This window comes from Mixophyes fleayi, chromosome 2 (assembly GCF_038048845.1).
Source record: "Mixophyes fleayi isolate aMixFle1 chromosome 2, aMixFle1.hap1, whole genome shotgun sequence".
In the NCBI taxonomy this organism is placed as follows: domain Eukaryota; kingdom Metazoa; phylum Chordata; class Amphibia; order Anura; family Limnodynastidae; genus Mixophyes; species Mixophyes fleayi.
Window position 1 is genome coordinate 18,493,327 of NC_134403.1, and position 20,581 is coordinate 18,513,907.

At 41.1% G+C, this 20,581-nt stretch overlaps 2 protein-coding genes across 3 annotated transcripts in view; one reads left to right on the forward strand and one right to left on the reverse strand.

Annotated features, from left to right (window-relative positions):
- Positions 1 to 4,553, forward strand: part of MYO7A (myosin VIIA) — a 129,177-nt gene extending 124,624 nt beyond the window's left edge. Inside the window, exons 45-48 of the mRNA XM_075198591.1 lie at positions 294 to 410; positions 2,050 to 2,133; positions 3,123 to 3,242; positions 3,563 to 4,553. Of these exons, the coding sequence (XP_075054692.1) occupies positions 294 to 410; positions 2,050 to 2,133; positions 3,123 to 3,242; positions 3,563 to 3,652 (411 nt within the window). The 3' untranslated portion in view covers positions 3,653 to 4,553. The remainder of the gene's footprint in view (positions 1 to 293; positions 411 to 2,049; positions 2,134 to 3,122; positions 3,243 to 3,562) is intronic.
- Positions 4,554 to 6,434: 1,881 nt separating this feature from the next.
- GDPD4 (glycerophosphodiester phosphodiesterase domain containing 4) overlaps positions 6,435 to 20,581 on the reverse strand; it is a 60,404-nt gene continuing 46,257 nt past the window's right edge. For both annotated transcript variants that reach the window (XM_075198594.1, XM_075198593.1), the window contains 6 exons: positions 20,090 to 20,314; positions 19,517 to 19,674; positions 16,823 to 16,970; positions 15,963 to 16,045; positions 15,138 to 15,217; positions 6,435 to 10,800 (listed from right to left, as the gene is read on the reverse strand). In XM_075198594.1, the coding sequence (XP_075054695.1) occupies positions 10,697 to 10,800; positions 15,138 to 15,217; positions 15,963 to 16,045; positions 16,823 to 16,970; positions 19,517 to 19,674; positions 20,090 to 20,314 (798 nt within the window). In that variant the 3' untranslated portion in view covers positions 6,435 to 10,696. The remainder of the gene's footprint in view (positions 10,801 to 15,137; positions 15,218 to 15,962; positions 16,046 to 16,822; positions 16,971 to 19,516; positions 19,675 to 20,089; positions 20,315 to 20,581) is intronic.

Genomic DNA, 20,581 nt, shown 5'->3' on the forward strand with positions numbered 1-20,581 from the left:
CTTACGATTGTAGATGACAATCAGGACAATAGTAGTCCAAATATATACATCGGTGCCACCAGGAGAGAGCGGTCAAATAATTGGTCCACTCCGGTTACACAAACACACTGAATGAGGTACATTGATTATAGAGCTGGAAGGTTTTGTAGATGATAAGGAAACTGCATGTGGATCAAGCATTATAATAGACCATATAGTAACAATTAAAATTGCACTTACATATAGATGGCGATAAAAGACGCATTCAAGCTACTACGCGTTTCATTACCAGTTTTCTTTTTTTCCTCCCGCAGTCCATTATTGCCTATTTCAACAAACACGCTGGTAAGAGCCGGGAGGACGCCAAAATTGCCTTTCTGAAGATCATCTTCAAGTGGCCAACGTTCGGTTCAGCTTTTTTCGAGGTTAAGGTAAGACCAACTTTTTGTGACCTTTTCTGTGAACGACTTCTCTTTATCGCAATCAAAGAGGAATAATTCTAGATACATATTGGCCAAACGTTGCTTCAAATGTGGCCCAATAGGATTTTTATGGGGTGTGCTCAAAATTCTCATCGGCCGACTTCACATCGGCATATCGGTGTTATGGGCAGCATGGTGGCTCAGTGGTTAGCACTTCTGCCTTACAGCACTGAGGTCATGAGTTCAATTCCCGACCATGGCCTTATCTGTGTGGAGTTTGTATGTTCTCCCCGTGTTTGCGTGGGTTTCCTCCAGGTGCTCCGGTTTCCTCCCACACTCCAAAAACATACTTGTAGGTTAATTGGCTGCTATCAAAATTGACCCTAGTCAGTCTGTGTGTGTTAAGGAATTTAGACTGTAAGCTCCAATGGGGCAGGGACTGATGTGAGTAAGTTCTCTGTACAGCGATGCGGAATTAGTGGCGCTATATAAATAAATGGTAATAATAATAATAATATTCCCACTGGGAAGTATTGGGCTCCCCACTATGCCTTTAACGATGTGGCTAAAATGTGACTATACTGTGTGTGGCGAATTTGCAAATAAGCAATTTTTTACTAGCTTTAGAAGAAACGGGTATTAACATGATTCACAATGATTATTCACACAATGGATACCAATTTTATATATTACAAGTTAACCTGTGCATGATACTCATGCATTCTAGTCAAATCAAGCTACTTAAGGTCTTAAAAAGGTTCTTGTCATGCATTGGGGCCTAGCCCAGGCCTCCTCAGGGGAAGAGCGTTACTTCCCGACGCAAGCGGCCTTTGTAATGTGTGTTCATGAGGTAAAATGACCTCACGAAAATGAGTTTGACCCCTCAACTCGTAAATTTAGCCTTTACTACCCCTCCCACGGGGGGAAGGGGTATGATGGAAGTTAACTGACTTGTCTTATCTAATTTTTTTGTCAAATAATGTCGGTATACCAAATTTCAGGTCAATTGGATGAGCCCTTTCTGAGAAAATAGTTTTTTCCACACACACACACACACACACACACTAATACACGCCTCTACACATGTGTGTTCATGAGGTAAAATTACCTCACGGAAATGAGTTTGAGCCCTACCAAATTTCAGCCCTTTTTTTTTTCCCACACACACTAAGAATTTAGTAGGTCAGTGTATAACTCTGCCCAGCAGGTGGCGCTGCAACTTGGTTTTTTTTTTCCACACACACACAGACACCACTAAGCATTTATATATTAGATTGGCTTTATGCATGGATGGTAGTTATTGTTATTCTTTATATATAAAGCAGCAGAATACCCCACAAACCTGTACAATAGGAACAGCCACTCGCAAGGGAAAACCGTTCAGAAACTTACGTTGAGACAGAAGATGACAATTCTGATTGGCAGCCACAGTGAATGTTACATTGTATCCTGAAGGATATAGAAGGCACACTGGCAGAGAACATTAGTAAAATGATTAGGATAGAAGACTAAAGTAGGGTTAATGAAAGGATGGTTCAATGGGTTACAGTATTTTAGTATTACACTCAGGCAGCGGGGGTAATGGGTAGAGGTACAGGGGATATAATAGATTTAAATAACAACTATTTCTTTACTTTCTCTTCTTCAGCAAACCACTGAGCCGCATTTCCCGGAAATTCTCCTGATTGCAATAAACAAACATGGCGTCAGCTTGATAGACCCCAAGACAAAGGTACGGTATATACCTCAATGTACTCTTTCGCTGTAATCATGTGATAGCGTGAGATAGAGACTTCATGGGAAACGTACAATGTCCTCTATATCCTTCACCGCACAGATACAATCTGGGGACCGAGCAAAGATAAACAAATCACCTTTGTACTATCCCTTACAAAAATACAATTTCATGGTAACAGTCATTTGATAACCCTGCACTGATTTGTTTGTAAGGGATCTTCCTGATTCAGCTGCTTTGAGTCTCACAGATAAACATCGTCATCATTTATAAAGCGCCAGCATATTCCGTAGCGCTTTACAACTGGAAACAAACACAGTAATTAAACAATACTAAGTAATACAGACAGACAGAGAGGTAAGAGGGCCCTGCTCGCAAGCTTACAATCTATAGGACAATGGGATTCTGATACATGAGGGTAAGAGCTACGTATTACATATTGGTCCAGCCAGATTGCAGAGGTAAAAAGTGCTTAGTGGGCTGTAGGGTTGTTGGTCAGAGGGTTGTTATCTTGTGTGAATTGTGTAAAAGGGGGGTAATAGGGTAACCTATGGAGGTTAAAATGGTGGCTGAGGGATTTTATACAAAAGGCTGCAAAATAGTACATCCGAGACATGTAGTAACTGGTGATACATTGAGTTACATTATATCGTAATCAGGGGCAAACACAGGATTTGTAGAGGGGGTTTCCACACCACGCCACCAGTGGGCGTGACCAGCATGCATGGGGGTGTAGCTATAATTTTAGACAGTGCTTGGCTGCTCTCCAACTCTTCCTATCCCCATAATATACATGGGCAATGCTGCATGCACTACTGTTAGGTGCACACAGCTCTCCCTTTTCAAGCAGAGTCATGTGAAACGGGGGCAGGGTCCAGCCACCTCAAGTATACAGTGCCCCAGGCTTGGAGGGGGTTTCCAGGCACTAAGAAACCCCACCCCTCGGTTTGCCTATGGTAATCTTCACGTTGTGTTGTCTCCTGCAGGATATCCTGGCCACACACCCCTTCACCAAGATCTCCAACTGGAGCAGCGGGAACACGTATTTCCACATAACTATCGGGAATCTGGTGAGAGGCAGCAAGTTGCTGTGCGAGACCTCTCTGGTAAGCGAGCCCGGGACACTAATTGTTAATTGTGATGTAAAAAGTAATATCAATTACTGTGGTTCGCTAGTTTCAGGACATAGTCCATGTGCTTTGGATATAGTCCTCTTATTGTTCCTATACGGAGTCAGGGATGTAGTGGGTCAGTTATGTTTAGAGTTCTACTGTAATAACAGCTGGGAGGTTATAATAAAGACTAACATCGTACAGTCCACAGTGGTTAGACCATGGATGCAGCCAGGCGATTCGCAGCCAGCATGTCATTTGTGGAAGATATTGTTATCTAAAGTTATTAATTTAACACTCTCGATTTCCGCCAGGGATACAAGATGGACGACCTGTTGACCTCTTACATCAGCCAAATGCTGACGTCAATGAGCAAGCAGAGGGGGGCCAAAGGCAGCAAGTGAACTCAGGAGAGCTGGCGCCTTGCGGTGGACTTAATTCGCGGTTTGAAGCCCGTGGGGTACCCCTGCAGCTGGGGCAAGACATTCTCTCCCCAGGTCTGGAACATGGACAGGGCCGAATCTCCAATCTCATCCGATTCAGATACGGAAGGTTCCAATACACCGTCCAGCGAAGACGACTACCTGTGACTCAAGTCCTGAAAGGCGGACTCTGGTACCGGGGCCACGACGGCCAACAGAACTTATCAAACTGGCGGAGACTTTCATATTCTGCAAGGACCCTCCACCGAGAGAGGCACAGGTTACATATTTATTTTAAAGGCGCAGTATTTAGCACCCAGCCGATTTGTGGAGCCACAGAACAAGACAAACTCCCGCTTCATACATGTTCCGCCCGCAAGAGGTCATCCCGGGAACATACAAGGAGAACACGTCAAAATGGATTTTATAAAACAGATTATAATATATTTCAAATTGCAGAGTCCTATCAGGGTCGTACAGTATTTAAGAGTAAATTTAAACAAGACATTTTATTTATTTAACTTAAAGTGATGTACCGTTTGTGTTTTGAAAATTTGGAATTTGAAGAAAATATGATTGAGAAAAGAGAATGGGGTGTGTAAGTTTTGTGCGTATAATGTATACACGAGACCTATCTGGGGGGGATAGTGTTACACAGATCTTATTTCATAGGGATTGTATTCATTTCTAAAAGTATTTATGAGGCCAGTTGCTTGTAGACTTTGGAGAGTCAATACAACAGGTTTGGCAAACACCGGTGCACTGTGGACTGGAATTGATAGGCGGCCCAGATATAAAGCTACAATACATTTCTTTGATATGAGATTATCTGTTCTCATTGTATTTATACATTTCCACTGCTTGTTTTTCAAGCTAATTTAAACACCAGGGGGTAAATGTATCAAGCTGAGAGTTTTCCGGCGGGTTTGAAAAGTGGAGATGTTGCCTATAGCAACCAATCAGATTCTAGCTATCATTTTGCAGAATGTACTAAATAAATGATAGCTACAATCTGATTGGTTTTTCAAACCCGCCAGAAAACTCTCAGCTTGATACATTTACCCCATGATTTCTATTTTTATTAGCTGTTAATCCGAATCTAATTTTAACACAATCTACATATTGGAATCTGTGAGGCTCTTAAGAAAAACTGCATTTAGTTGCAAAATTAGTAAGGAAAAATAAAAGGATAATAACTTGCATAAAACTACGACAACCAATCAGCAGTGAGCTTGTATCTCTCCAGTGCAAAAGTTATACAATAAAAGGCAGTTTCCGATTGGGTGCTTTGGTTTACTGCAAATTTTGGACCTAAATGCAATGCTTAGTGAATGAGCAATTATGTCAACCAGTTAGAAGTAAGAAAGAATAAAAAGCACTGGCTAAACCTCAAATACAAAATGCCTTATACAAAAGAGCGACTAATAACCGTCAAATATACACGTGGAAGGTTTCAGAACTTGATCAGAACTGTGGTCACAATTGGCCACACTCTATACAATCAGGTCATTCAATCTAATTGTGTTCATAAGAAATTGGTACACTATCCAACGCGGCTAAATATAGATAGTCGGTGAAGACAATCTGATTGCTGATCGATCTGTCCTTTTTCAGCCGAAAGTGATGGGTCGAAGTGTAATTGAAAAGATCTTGCCACTGAGCAACCATTAGAGAAGAAAGAGTCTCTCTGATCTGTCATATTATACAGAAGTTTGTATGAAGCGTCACTTGTTTTTTTATGAAAAATTGAATTAAAACGAGGGGCTTATAATGCACGCGCCTCGTTAGTACATCAATGTGATTGTTTTCTAACAAACGGCTGATTTCTCCACAAATAACAAGAATCAATACGTGTCTGCCCAGGGTTAGTCCAGTCAAAGTACAAAGAAAGCTGCCTTACTCTCAGATGCACAGCAAGTGTAAATATAATAGTAAACATCTCGAGTTCTACCAAGGTATGGAAATATTTACTTATATGATTGTGAATAATAATAGTTCTTTCATGTAGGGTGCTTCAATGCAGCCAACGAGAGGGGGGAAACCATTTTGTTTTAGAACACTTATTAGTGGGAAGGAAATGTATTTTATTATAGAATAATTATTTTTAATAACCAACCCCCCCCCACCCCAAGTCCACTGCTATCATATCATCATCGACATTTATTTATATAGCGCCAGCAAATTCCGTAGCGCTTTACAATTGGGAACAAACATTAATAAGACAATACTGGGTAATACATACAGACAGAGAGGTAAGAGAACCCTGCTCGAAAGCTTACAATCTATAGGACAATGGGAGTTAGAAACACAAGGGCATGTGCTACATCATATTGCACAATGGACCAGCTAGAATGCAAAGGTAAAAGTATTGAGTGGGCTGTGTGTGCCAATGTTGGTCAGAGGGTTGTTGTCTTGTGTTAGCTGTGTAGAGGGTGGTAATAGGGTAATCTAGGGAGATTAAGATGATGGTTGAGGAATATCATAACCTTGTCTGAAGAGGTGGGTTTTCAGTGAACGCTTGAAGGTTTGAAGACTAGAGGAAAGTCTTACTGTCCGAGGGAGGGAATTCCACAAAGTGGGTGCAGCCTGGAAAAAATCCTGTAACCGAGAATGGGAGGATGTGATGAGAGTGGAGGAGAGAGACGTAGATCTTGTGCAGAATGGAGGGTTCGAGTAGGGAGGTATTTCGAGACCAGTGAGGAAATGTATGTCGGTGCAATTTTGTTGATGGCCTTATATGTTAGTAGAAGAATTTTATATTGGATTCGTTGAAATACAGGCAGCCAATGTAGAGACTGACAGAATGGCTCAGCAGAGGAATAACGGTTTGTAAGGAAAATCAGTCTAGCCGCTGCGTGCAAAATAGATTGTAGGGTATATATCTCTTTGGATCCAAATTAAGTTGAGTGTCAGCTTTGTGGCTCGTGGATCCATTTAGAAGTAGTAACCTTGGCTTACATAGTATGTATGCAGACATTATTTTCACTGTAATTTAACTGCTAGGTAATTGACTGTGTAAAACCAGATTAAGATATAATATAGATAATAGGTTTCTGGTATGAAGTAGATTTTGCAAGAAGAGTCAAAATTGAAGTGACGCTAAGTAGGTAAAAATTTAACACCATGAGAATGTCCCAAATAAAAGACCTGTAAAGACTTTCTTTACGCAAAAACCTTTTTTTTTTTTTTTTTTTTTTTTTTATTCAAGCAGCGAATGAGGTCACAGACCAGACAGTCTAAAAATGACATCAGGCTACATTGTACAATAAAATTATATTATTGCTCTAAGCAGCATCTTCTTCAGTTCCAAAAGCTGACGGGTAAACATTCAACTACAGAAAAACAATTAACCCGAACGCAAGGAAATAAGAACATGTGAAATAGATTACAAATAACAAACAAAAAATCCAGTTGGTGTAGGCTACACCATCCCATAAATTCATTATTATGCTACAGTACACGACCCCCCCTCTACATAAAAATAACATTAAAAACAAATACGTCAAACTTTCTCCAGTACCGAAATAAAATATTCTCTGAAGCTGGTTTAGGCAGCACGATGCTTGTAGAACCACAAGTCAAAGCCAGCCAGGTTGCTTAATCATTTAAACAGACAAATTGAAATATATATACAGCAGATTTGTTTTACATGGTAACATATGCACACAGAGTGGAAGTACAAAAATATTAAAGTTTGTATTTAAGCTGAGACCACCAAACTAAGGGGGCAAAAATAGATTTTTTAACCAGAATAAAGGGGGGCCCTCTATAAAAGGACATTAAGATTTATCAAAACTTCTACAGAGGAAAAGTGGAGATGTTGCCTATAGCAACCATTCAGATTCTAGCTATCACTTTTCAGAATGTACTAGATAAATAACTAGATTCTGATTGGTTGCTATGGGCAACATCTCCACTTTTAATCTACCCTTACGTTGAAACAGAGCAAAATAACAATGACAGAAATAACAACAATTTTTAAAAACAGATGAATTTAGTGAAAGACAATACGACACTTTATAGCATTGAATAAAAAATAAAATGTTTTCATTGTAGGTTTTTAAACATTGGACAGTTTAAAATTTTTCTAATGCTCCATTTTCAACTTAGTAATGATAAAAAGTTTAATAAACATTAAAATACAATTTTTTTCCTTATGATTCTACTTGGTATGAAAAACATATATTTTTGGAGTTTTATTTAACACCTTGATTGCACTACTGCAAGTATATAGAGTATCCCTGTTAGAAGGAGAAGGAGATTGAGGACGAGGTCATCCCTGTAATTATGTATCATTACAAAACTGTAAAGGAAATGTCCTGAATATGGACCAAGTCCCTGGTAGCAGCAGCTATTTTTGTTCATTATCTGCTAATCATTTTTTAAATTAGAAAATGAAGGATATAAAGACTCATCTACAAAGCGTGGAAGCTGCTTTTACCTCCACAGTAGTTCAGAGGATTCCAAAATGACAGTTTCTATACATACTGAGCTCGTTGGTATTATATTTCTAAAAGGCAGAGAACGTAGCAACTTTCAATTCATCTTCGAGTGCCAAGGACCCTTAGTACAGCCTATGATTTCAGAGGTGGAACGGGGAGGGGACTGGGCGTATGCCCATAGTCAATGTACAGTAAGGGTGTGCCAAGCTCGAGTGCAGACAGCAACGTCTGATTCAAGCTTTGGGCATCTCTCAGGTACGTGATTTTCTGTCGTATCACTTGCACCAGATACAGCTCTGGTATAAGCGCTGATTACTAGTGATGACGGCTGTGTGTGCAGCTAGAACATGTGTTTGTATTCAGGAGCAACTGTAAAAAAACATTTCATGTACAGTAGACATTAATAACATCCTATTAAAGGTATTGTAGGGTGGGAGGGTAGAAAAAAACTTTTGTTCTGTCATTAATGACTACATTATAAACAGGTGACAATAATTGAATACTTTTTTTTTCTGTTGTGACTTTATATTCCACATATGTATTGGACATACCCTGCCATGTATTGTGTGTTAGTGAATACGGGTCTAGGTCCGCTCTGCTCTAACAGACATCTGTTCAGATCTGCTACTTGTTGAATACGGACGTGCGAATACCACATTTACATGTCTTTAAAAACAAAACAAAAACGCAATTTACGTTCGTTTTGCGCCTTAATGAATCAGGGTTCAAGGTGGCTGATGCAGAATAGGACAATTTACATAGCGTATCCTGCATGAAGTCACTCTGAGAGTGCCCAGAAAGTGGAGCATGCATAGAGACACCGATGTAGACTTGCACAATTCTGGTAACTATGCCCGCCTGCGGCTGGAGAGGCGGCTATGGGGAAGGGAACCGTCGTTCTAAGTAATCCGAGTACAGCACGTGTTTACGTAAATGCGGATGATGCCGACCTGCAGAAAAACACATACGGCTCTTAGATGCGTATCTTGCACATACCGCTGTGTTGTTGCAAACCAGGCGGAGGCGTGCGCATCTCAAAATGTGTACGGAAATATACACCTCTGGGCTCAACAGGAGAATAGCATAATTCTTGAGGAAAGTAGCTTCACTCAAACAATGAATATGGTTAAGGAGAATGTTGAGGAGAGTTTTAAGTTGAGACAAAATCCCACCCTAGAGACTGTTTCCTCTTTTTAGGGCTCATCAGTATAGGAGTTTCCTGCTCAGCATGTGAAGCACTATAGAGACATTATTTCTGAAACGATGTAAAGCAAAGTTGAAATATTGACTGCTTTCAAGACACCTACAAGGAAAATATAATCTACGGTGATGTGACTTGAAGCTTCTATGAGTAGATCGGCGCCTTGGAGCTATGAAACACTCCAGTAATTTGAAGATTGACACCTGGGGGTAAATGTATCAAGCTGAGAGTTTTCCGGCGGGTTTGAAAAGTGGAGATGTTGCCTATAGCAACCAATCAGATTCTAGCTATCATTTTGTAGAATGTACTAAGTAAATGACAGCTAGAATCTTGATTGGTTTTTCAAACCCGCCGGAAAACTCTCAGCTTGATACATTTACCCCCTGATGTGTTCAGGAGCTTACATGGTTCTTACTCAGAGTCCCATGACTAAGGTGACTATGAGTAAGGAATGGACGGCGTTCTTGCATTGAACTGATTGAATAAAACAATTGTCATATTACTTGAGTGGAGTGTAAGTCTTCTCACCCTTGTTGCTTATGGGTTGTGAACTTACTCCTGCTCCAACACAGACATCCATTACCACTGCTGAATTCAGATCATGGACCACCAGTGTGAACCAGGGTACGAGCTGCCTGCGTTGCCAACATCTAATATGGCTGCTTCGGAGTGAGAAGGAGCAGAGATAATTAACACTACAACACTAGAGTTACAGGTCCAGGACTTTCGAGTCGTGGGAAATATCTTCAGGAGAATATGAGGAAGGCAGTATATAAAATCTTCAGGGTTCAATGATGGTAAACAGACTGGTTGGGCCTTATGGGTAGATTTACTAAAACTTCTAAATAAGAAAAGTGGAGGTGTTGCCCACAGCAACCAATCAACCAATCAGACTCTATCATTTTCTAGATAAATGACAGCTAGAATCGGACTGGTTCATATGGAAGTTTTAGTAAATCTTCCCCTTCGTGTCACTGCACCCCTTAAAATAAATAGCAACTTCACAGCCAATGAAATAAGATGGAACCTAACCGTAGATTTCAACACATCAGTCAAAATACAGCAGCCAGCAAAGCGTCACTTAATGTGCAGCCATTGCACGTGCACACTGAGCCAATCCCTAGGAGAATGTAGCTTGTCCATCCAGTAAGAGCCTCACGTCTCTGATTTCATGAGTCCCTAGCTAGCTGATTGGTGCAGTCTTGAGAACATTAGTTCGGCTACCACTGTGTGTGAGCACCGTGCTTTAAATAAGAGAGTCTGTCGTTCCGTTCCAGGTTCCAAACACAGTAGAAATGAGACCACGTAAGGAGACAGCACAACGTTTGACGCAGGTCGGGCTCTAGTGACGCAGTGAGTGGAAACATCCAGGCAATCTCTGTCTCAGGCAATCTCTGCAGAACCCATGTGCTCAGCGTTAGATCTTGGATTTGGGGTGGTGGGGATGCTCTTTCCATAGCTGTCTTCAGAAACCGACATATCCAGCTCTGTAGAACAAAAACAGGTCAGTGCGCGTTCCATGATAACTTAATCCTCAATAGTAATAGACCAATGTATCTAAAGAGGTTATCACAGGCACATTGGCGAAAATAGAATATCATTTTTAACACTTAGGGGTCTATTTACTAAACTGAGGCTTTGAAAAAGTGGAGATGTTGCCTATAGCAACCAATCAGATTCTAGTTATCATTTGTTTAGTATACATTACAAAATGACAGCTAGAATCTGATTGGTTGCTAAAGGCAACATCTCCGCTTTTTCAAACCCGCATTTTAGTAAATATACCCCTTAGGGGTAATTGAAAGTATTGGTGTCCAAATGAACTTTAATAAGTGTTCTGCTGACTTCAGATAGTAAATTAAAAATATATTGAAGTTTTTCTAACCTACCGACTTGTGAGCTGGAGTTTTCAACAAACATGTATCAAGTAAATTTGAAAAGATAGTAGTGTGTGTGTTTAATCCCACATCTGTTCCCTATCCACTAGAAGAGTTTTTTTTTTACTTTTGTTATATAGTTCTGCAAAAAATGTAACTAGATGCTGTATTTCACCCATAAAACAGCATAAAAAGCAATGGTACATTTCTAGGACTGACAAAAGACTTCATTGGAGACAGAAACCAAATGTTTTTCCTACTTAGATAACTAAACAAATCCCACCATTTGAGGCTGAACCACATGGTCCTTGGGACTACATTCCACAATGATCACAAGCCTCTATTTTATTTCTAACTGCATTCTCATTTCTCGCCACTAGAAGGCGACTCAACATTACTACATCCATATTACGTTTAATGCCTCAACCAAGGAGATTGTTAATTGTAAGCTTTGCAGCACGTTTATGTCATTACCATACGTGGTGGCGTGTACTCCTGTTATAATAAAAAAAACAGTCCAATCTTTTTACCATCTGCCTCAGAACTTACCATGACTGTCCCTTTAAATATACACCGCACTGCATGCCGTACAAGATACAGAAATTCCTGTTTAGCTGCTTCAAGAACGACTATTGAAACCTGTTTTTTTCTGCAGAGTTCAAGTCCATTGCAATCGGTGTTAAAAATAAACACTAAAGAATGTTTTACTGGATTGTGACAGGTCTGTGATTACAGCAGTACAAGGCGAACAGTTCCTTTCAGACACTCAGCAGTAAACTGAATATTTACTGTGTCGCTACCAGATCTGCGCTAAGGGCGAAGAACAGCGGCTAATAGCCAGCCTGCCACCGATTGCCCCTTCCAGTGAAAATATTAACGCGGCATGTCCCCTGGCTTTTATAAAAGAAAATATACGTCCTTAAGATTTAAAGTCATGCCAATCAAAAACATAATCTAGTATTTTACTTAAGACTACAAAACGCCACAAATATGAATATAGTCTATAGGTAGGGTCCACTACAATGGGCACTTAAGAGCAGCACTGTTACATAAGGTAACTGGATTAGCCGGGAAAATCCACAAACACGTTATGAAATCCTGCAGATGTTGGAGGTCCTCATATACCAAGCCCAGAATGCTTTGGATTTGCAGCGCTGCGTCTGGATGCTCCGCCCCTACGCGCACGCCACCTTTTCATTCTAGGAAGACAATTCCGCAAACTACAAGTCCGCCTAGGATTGCGGAGAGGCGGAAATATCTGAAGAGGCCACAGGGCAAAAGTGTTATGGTCATATCAACCTCCAATCACTTTAGAACCAGCCCTTTCATTGGACAAAACTTTTCAGTTTATCTTAAAATTGTTTAAATCTAAACAGGTTCCACTAAAAATGTAGGAGGAAGCCCAAATGACTGCTAGCTCCGAGCCGGTCTTTTTGAGCGTGAGTGTGGAGCTGTCCTCTCCACTCAGCAAGGAAGGCCCCTAAAAATGACCCCTCTTCAAAACTCTATCTCATTTTGATACTCTTAACGCCACAAATGACAATCTTAATTTTGCACAGCACCGTAAAAGTGCTCTGAAAGGAACGCCCTCACTCCACCCAACTTCTCCCATCAGCTTGTGCAAATGTCACCTACGCCGCCATCTTGCCCTGCAACCGTATGCGCTTCGGTGGAATTCTAGCTGCTGTGCGGGACCTGGGCCAATTCTGCAAAGCGCGTAAGCTGATTTGCTCCTTGTAAATGGCCTGTGTTGGGTTAGCTCATGTGTGTTACATGCCTGCAGTGTTAGCGTGTAGTCATACAGCTTAAACGACACCATGTGGCACGTGTAAGTCATATATTTATGGATTTACCTAGCGGACCATTTTAATTCTGCCTTCACAGAAAAACAATAGGGTTACCAGATTAAATTTGGGGCAGGGTAGAACCTTCTGAAATATTCTAGCTCATATAATGAAATAAATTAGTTTAAACTCCCCTTTAAAACGATCATGGCAATTCAATAAAGTAATACAATACAAAATAATAAATCCCAATCATTTATCCAATGAACATTCAGAATGCACAGTAAATATTCTTTTTTAAAATGTATGTACCTGAATCGATTCTAATGCCAAAAATGGATCTGCTGCCTTGTGTTGGAAATAACCTACTAACGCTCTTTCAGACACATCTCTCTTTACCAAGTGAATTTAAAAGCCAATCTCTTACCGCTATTCTAATCTTGCACAACAGACCCTAATAAGGCAGTCAGCCCTTTCAAAAAGCGGCAAAACTATCCAGAAAGAAATGTGTAAGTGCTGTATTTCAACCACAAGGTAGCAGAGCAATATGAATTAAGGGTGCATTCGTTTACGATGGCATAATCTTAAAAATGATTGCAAGCTTGGCTGGCACCATTTAATATAGTCACTTTACAAACCTGGCTTCTGTACAAGTTTATTATGATCCTGTCGTGTGTAACAGGAAAGCGTGAAAGTGTTAAAACTGCTAAATCTATGGAGTTTGCCAAATGTTGTGGGCTCCATAGTGAGTGTAAGACCGCTGTAACACAGGGAGGGGTATTTAAAAACTTGCTAAAAAAAAATGGGCCCACAGTGCAAATACGATTTTGTGATACAATTTTTCTCCCAGCAAAAGGGATAAACTTTATTACACATCCTCGGAGATGGTGGGAACTAAGAGTCGACCTATGCGGTCAATGGGAAAGGGACCAATGAAATAGTCAGTGTCGTTTTTATTCTTTCCACTATGCAGTAGACACGGATTTATTTTTTAGGGGGTCTACGTACAAATGCGCTAGGTGGACAAACAGGGAAATCTGCAAAAATAGAAGAACTCGGCATATGCGTATGTTTTGTATACTAGAATACTAATTAAGTTATCCCTGACCCCAATTTGTCTTGTCTTTACTTATAATTAAACCCTTTAATTTCTTGACTTCAAGCAGTCTGTCTCTGAATCCTATTTAGTTCTTTAACAGGGGGTAGGAGATATTCACTGCCCTGCGGCCAGGGACTTAGCAGCGGTGGGGCGTATCTAGCCGGAGAGCTGTCCTTGGGTAGGATGTTGGCGTCATGTGACCGGCTCACGTCATCTTCCGCTACATAGCCCACTACTGTGATAAATAATGTATTGGGGGCCAGGGGTTGGTTAAACTTTCTATGTCTTTCTTATAAGCAGGTACCCCATATTAGAAATCTGGTCTAATTAAGGACTTATACAATAAGTAGGTTTACTTCTATTCCCCCTTTAGTAATTAAACTAGGGTTTTCCTTAATTACACCACAAAACTGAGTGACAAGTATAATAGAAAGGAGACAGTTTAGACTTAGGCTGGGTACACACTGGATCGAGCAATAATCGAGCAAATCAGCCGACATACGGTCGGAAGTCAGGTTAGTGTATAGTGACACGATGGTAGAAAGTCATCCCAGTGTCGACTGTCGGCTCATTTGGTTGTTCGTACTGTTCAATATTTTCCGACCAATCACATAACGATCATGTAGTGTGTATACTCATGCTGACGATCTCCGTAGAGTTTACAGAGTCGGGCTCTTTTCAGCAGATACTTGCGATGAATGTCCTGGTGAATAAATGTAGAGAGTGCTGTAGAAGGAATAATTAATTTGTGTGTTCTGAGACAGAATGTTTAGTTTCAGAGTCACAGAAGCTAACGAAATTCGTTAGGACATGTGGATAGGTATAACAAGGCAGTTTTAATCAGTGTGACAATAGTGAATAAATGAATATTGTGCTGTCATTCTCTGAAGACCAGAGGACCAGATGAAGAGCACAGATCTGAAGGTAAATCGTGTCAGTGTGTATGGATGAATCGCCAGACTGATCGGACCTTCAGTCGTAGGTACAATCGTTTGAGATAACAGGTCGGTCGGAACATTCTTCAGTGTGTACCCAGCCTTAGGCTTGGCAGCTGCGTCACTCACCTGTTTTAAAAGTGTCGTAAAACCCGTTATCAGGAACCTCGTTACTTTCTGGGCAACAGGAAAAGCCCCTCTCTCTCCACCTAAAAACAAAACGAAACAGTCACCCCCAAAACGAGACAGAGAATCTTCAGACAGTTACACCACGAACATCAAATATTTATCAGTGTCGTAATGTTGCAGTTTAATAAATAAGGCTGATTATTTTAATTTTTAAAACCAAACAAACAAAAGGTTAACATCTATGTGGCTGCGAAATTGATACATATAATTCTAATATACAATCCAAAGTCAGCCAACAATGATGCGATAATATTCTGCTCATGTTTCCCCTCTCATTTATTTCTTAAATCAGCTAAGTAAAAGGAGAACTTCAGCCATCGTTATATTTTCGTCATCTCACCCCGAAACTCTGTGTTTTCAGTACCCAGCTTTGGATGTTTCATTATCTTCAGCTTTTACCTTGGAAACACGTCGGGATGAAAATCTTACTACATTTATCTTTCATGTTTTCTTTTTACTTTGGAGAACAACTATTCTCTTAAAATGAATTTCAGTTTATACCTCACCCTGTTACAATTTTGCACTCCCAAAGACGTGTGCTCCCCCAACAGCCTTTGCTCCCTAGACTTCAGCCTAGTCGCCCTATTGGATAATCTTATATACATATAAAGTGTTCGTTGTTCTTTACATTATAATCACCCAATTGAATTTAGGGTCCATAGCAAAAAAAACAAACGTTTTGTTATCACACAGCAATAGCCGCCAAGATGTTTCCTCCGTACGCACCGAACAGTCTTCATTAGGTTACAGATCGGGCAGACTCACCAGTGCAGAACAAAGATGTTTGCAATCAGCAGCGCAGAAACGATATCTGTGAGAATCCACATTAAATTGTACTGAGCTGGAGTCTGAAACACAATACAGAGAGAGAGAAGGTGTGATGTGACGGGACACAGATCAGTGACAAGACCATAGAACTGGGTGGATGGGTCAGAGGAATCACAGCTCATAGGCAAACCGAGGGGGGTTTCCCAGTGCCTGGAAACCCCCCTCCAAGCCTGGGGCACTGTATAATTGAGGTGACTGGACCCTGCCCCAGCTTCACACAGCTCTGCTTGAGAAGGGAGAGCTGCACCTAACAGTAGTCCATGCAGCGTTGCCCATGTATATTATGGGGATAGGAAGAGTTGGAGAGCAGCCAAGCACCGTCTAATATTATAGCCACGCCCCCATGCATGCTGGTCACGCCCACCTACGGCGTGGTGTGGAAACCCCCCTCTACAAATCCTGTGTTTGCCCCTGCAGGTCTGTAATGTAACGCAGCAGAGAGGTGTGAGAAGGAGGCACCAGGAATACTGGTATCAGGGGAGACAATGCACAAAAGCTAGAACTAGTCAGACACTATGAAAGATGATATTTAATACCATTTTTTTTTTTACTGGGAGCTGTAGTGTCCTAAGTCTGTACAGAGCAGGCCAGGCCAACCTGTGGCTCTCCCGATGTTGCGAAACTACAAGTCCCAGCATGCCCCGACAGCTATCGGCTGGCTATCAAGTGGCAAAGCATGCTGGGGCTTGTAGTGTCCCGATTCCTGGAGAGCCACAGGTTGGCCAGGCCTGGTGCAGAGCATGGTAGGATTGTACACACTGATAACCCGTATCTGATAGATGTTAAACAGCTATTACCAGGAGAAACATGGGCTTCTGCATCTTCTTTAGTGTGTACACAGAGTTTGTGGTGACAGAATGGGCCCCCGAGCACCAGGCCAGGGAGAAAAGCCACGGCTCGCTGACCACGTACAGATTAGTGGTAATATTGGCAGCAGCATACATCCTGTAATTAACACAAAAACAACCAATGAGTTCAGGTAAAGAGACACAATTAGAAAGTAATTATATATATATATATATATATATATATATATATATATACATATATATATTAGTTTTTATGCCACCATGACACGTAAGATGTTTCTAATTTTATTTCTTTATTTATAACAATAAATGTGATACGGTCAGTGGTGCATCAGCAGGAAGGACAGACAGGAAGTGTGGTGTGCACAAGGAAACACCTCCCCCATGAATTACAGCCTTTGTCTCAAATATGTTCTGACAATTACATGACTTTTTTATTTTTTGCATATAAATTTGAGAACTTTACAAGCAGCTTTCTTGCATGAGCAGCGTACGTTTTCTACAGTCGTTGCAAATATAATAGCACATGACATTATACATTAAACCATACTTGCCAACTCTCCCGGAATGTCTGGGAGACTCCCGAAATTCAGGTCGGTTTCACGGACTCCTGGGAGAGCTGGCAAATCTCACGCATCTCGCTACTGGCACCCCCAAAATGACGCGATTCGCTGTGAATTGTGTCATTCTCCTACCAGTGATGAAACAGCTTTTTCGTTGCGGGGGGCGGTGCCAAAATGACGCCCTTCAATCACGCCCCTCTCCCGGAAAGAGCAGAGTCCACTGACACCTCTGAAACTAATATCTGTACAAGCAGCGTGTTCTGACATGAGAATGCGGAAATCATACCATTTACTATAGTTAGTAAGACAATGCTGTAATTATATGCATCCTACACTCATGTGTAGTATTAACATTTCACTCATAGGGTTTGTGTAGTTGAATTAAACCACAGCTCTGAGCAAACACACTCCGGGTGTCGGGTAAGGGCAAGTGCGCACGAGCCCGGAGCGTATCATCAACACAAACAGTCGCTGTGCGGCAGACTCCAACACACTAAAGCTGTTTCCAGGGGGATTGGTAATTTCTGCCTTTCAGAGTGAGTGTTAGGAGCCGGCTGTATCAGAAGACAGACTCTACAATTTGTACATGACAGCCAGCATCTGCCTTACATAACTAACGGCTGCACACACACAAAACCACAAGTAATTGAAGGTCTTCAGTGCCAGGTGAACGTGGGCGACTGCTGCCTTTATAGGGTCTATTAGACACGACAGTGGGCTGTGAGCCTGGATTCTATGGCAGAGGGCGGAAGGCAACTTTACTGTGTCGCTGACGCTACAGAGTCCAGATTTTCAAATATACCTTTCAATAATCCTTTTGTGCTTAACGTCAAATGTCTTCTGGCATAAAGATGATTAGTCGCTTAAAAATTAGCATCTAAAAACAGGCCGGTATAGGAAAGTACAAAGGGATCCTTCAGTATTCTGAATGTTCTGTAAACTATATATTTATAGATGAAACGTTCCCTGCCCCCCGACTAGTGAAACGGTGGGGGTCTCTCTTCAATGAATCCCATTTGCGTTATCCCTTTAAAACTCTGAAGGGCGAGCCAATAGTGTGTTGGGGGAGTCGTTTGGAGAGCAGTGGGCCCACATGCAAAAACAGGATTTTATTTTTCAGGACAAAATGATATAAATGATATTTTATGCACGGAGAGACCGTTTGTGGCAGAGATGCTCAAACTCAGTCCTCAAGAGCTACCAACAGTTCATGTTTTCAGGATTTCTTCAATTATGCACAGGTGAGTTAATCTACTTGGCTGCGTCAGTAATTGTCTCACCTGAGGACTGAACTTGGGACACCTCTGTTCTAGAACATGACAGACAGAATCTGATTGGTTGTCAAGGGCAACACCTCCACTTTTCCTGTTTAAAAATCCATGAACCCCGTTTTATTGTAGCTGCTGATTTCACTTTCAGTTTATGAAAACATTTGAAAACAGCACAGAAATATTTGAGTAATAAGTGGCAATATTGAAAAGAGTTAGTAACGCTGCAATCGTACTCTAACACCATGTGCGCAGTGTTTGCAGCCGCACGCCAGCAAATCTAGGAGCTGGGGCAATTCTCAAAAGCAGAATCCTAAGCACGCGTGCAGGAGATAAATAGGCTAATTTGCGCAAATTAAATCATACTTGCCAACTCTCACGGGCGAGTGTGGCAATCTCCCGGATCTGCCCACCCCACTAGGAAGTGCCCACTTCCTAGTCAAGTGGGCAGAATTAGCTCCCAAACGCTGCGATTCCCAGTGAATCGCGGCGTTTGGCCCCGCTGTCAAATGGCGCGTTTGCGTCATTACGTCATGGGGGCGGGTCCAAAACGACGCACATTTTGGAGTCCCGTCCCCCCCGCCACACCCACCTCCCCCCGCAGCCTCCCGGAAAAGAAGAATATAAAGTTGGTAATTATGGACTTTTCTATAACTTCATTTACAAAATTTGGGGGGGGGGAAATGTAGCAAACATTAAATATATGAAATGCTAATGAAATCATAAAAAAACCCTTTTGTACTTCAATACACAGTAATAAATGTTCAATTTACATGAACAATGGAATTCCATGAAATAATATTTAAGATATATTGATTAAATGGTCCTTTTCCATTATATTTAGGATGTACCTGATATCCCGCTGAGACATTTCACTGTACGGCAGGTTCAGTTTCACGATGTGATAAGCGACAAGATCGTCCACATTGGCTTTGAAACCCAGCGTCTGCTGAAAACCCGGAGCGACCGACTCGACGTAGGTCCTCTGCTCATTCGGCAGCCAGAAGATCTGCGTGCGATAGAGGAAATGAAGATGAACTCTGTTTATCATACAGAATAATTCAGGACTGATGATGTTTATATCTTACCACAATCATCTCATCACTGTCATATCCGATCTGCAATTCATATATTACATTTATGGCGAAGATTCATTTAATAAATTGGGCATTTGTGAAATTTCGATGCACATGACAACTAATTTGAACTTGATGGATCAATAATACTAATACAATGTTGGTTGCTAGGGGTTACAATACATTCCGCTGTTTGCACCAAATAAAAAATTACCCTTTGAATTCAGCAAGGATAATTTGCAAAATATTTTTTTTACAGTTTAGATTTTATTTAGTCACCACAATTGCAAAAAGACATATTTGTATCAATAGCATTATATCATTACAAAATGTTGTAATATTACATACCAGTTTTGGATCAATATTGGTTTCATTGAGGATGACCTCTAGCGTGCGGTTAATCCAGGAGTCCCGGTATGGGTGTTCCACAGGAGGGCGATACAGGTCAAAGAGCACGGTTTTATTGCCGCGCTGAGCCAACCTTAGCAAGTCACTCAGTTTGAAGATAGATTGATTGGCCGCCGTTTGCTGATCTTCATCAGACATAGAACCCATGTAGGAAAATGGTGGCTTCTGGGAAATATAGAATTAAATGGATTTTACCTTCTTTTTAAATAAAGAGAGTGTCCGACTCTAGTGTAGACAACGAGGTAGATTTATCAAACCTTCTAAAATGGAAAAGTGGAGGTGTTGCCCATAGCAACCAATCAGGTTCCAAGTGTCATGTTCTAGAATGTAATAGATAAATGAAATCTAGAATCTGATTGGTTGCCCCACTTCAGTGACTACAGAAAAAAAAAAGAATATAATTCAACATTTCAACACTTTATTGTACGTTTG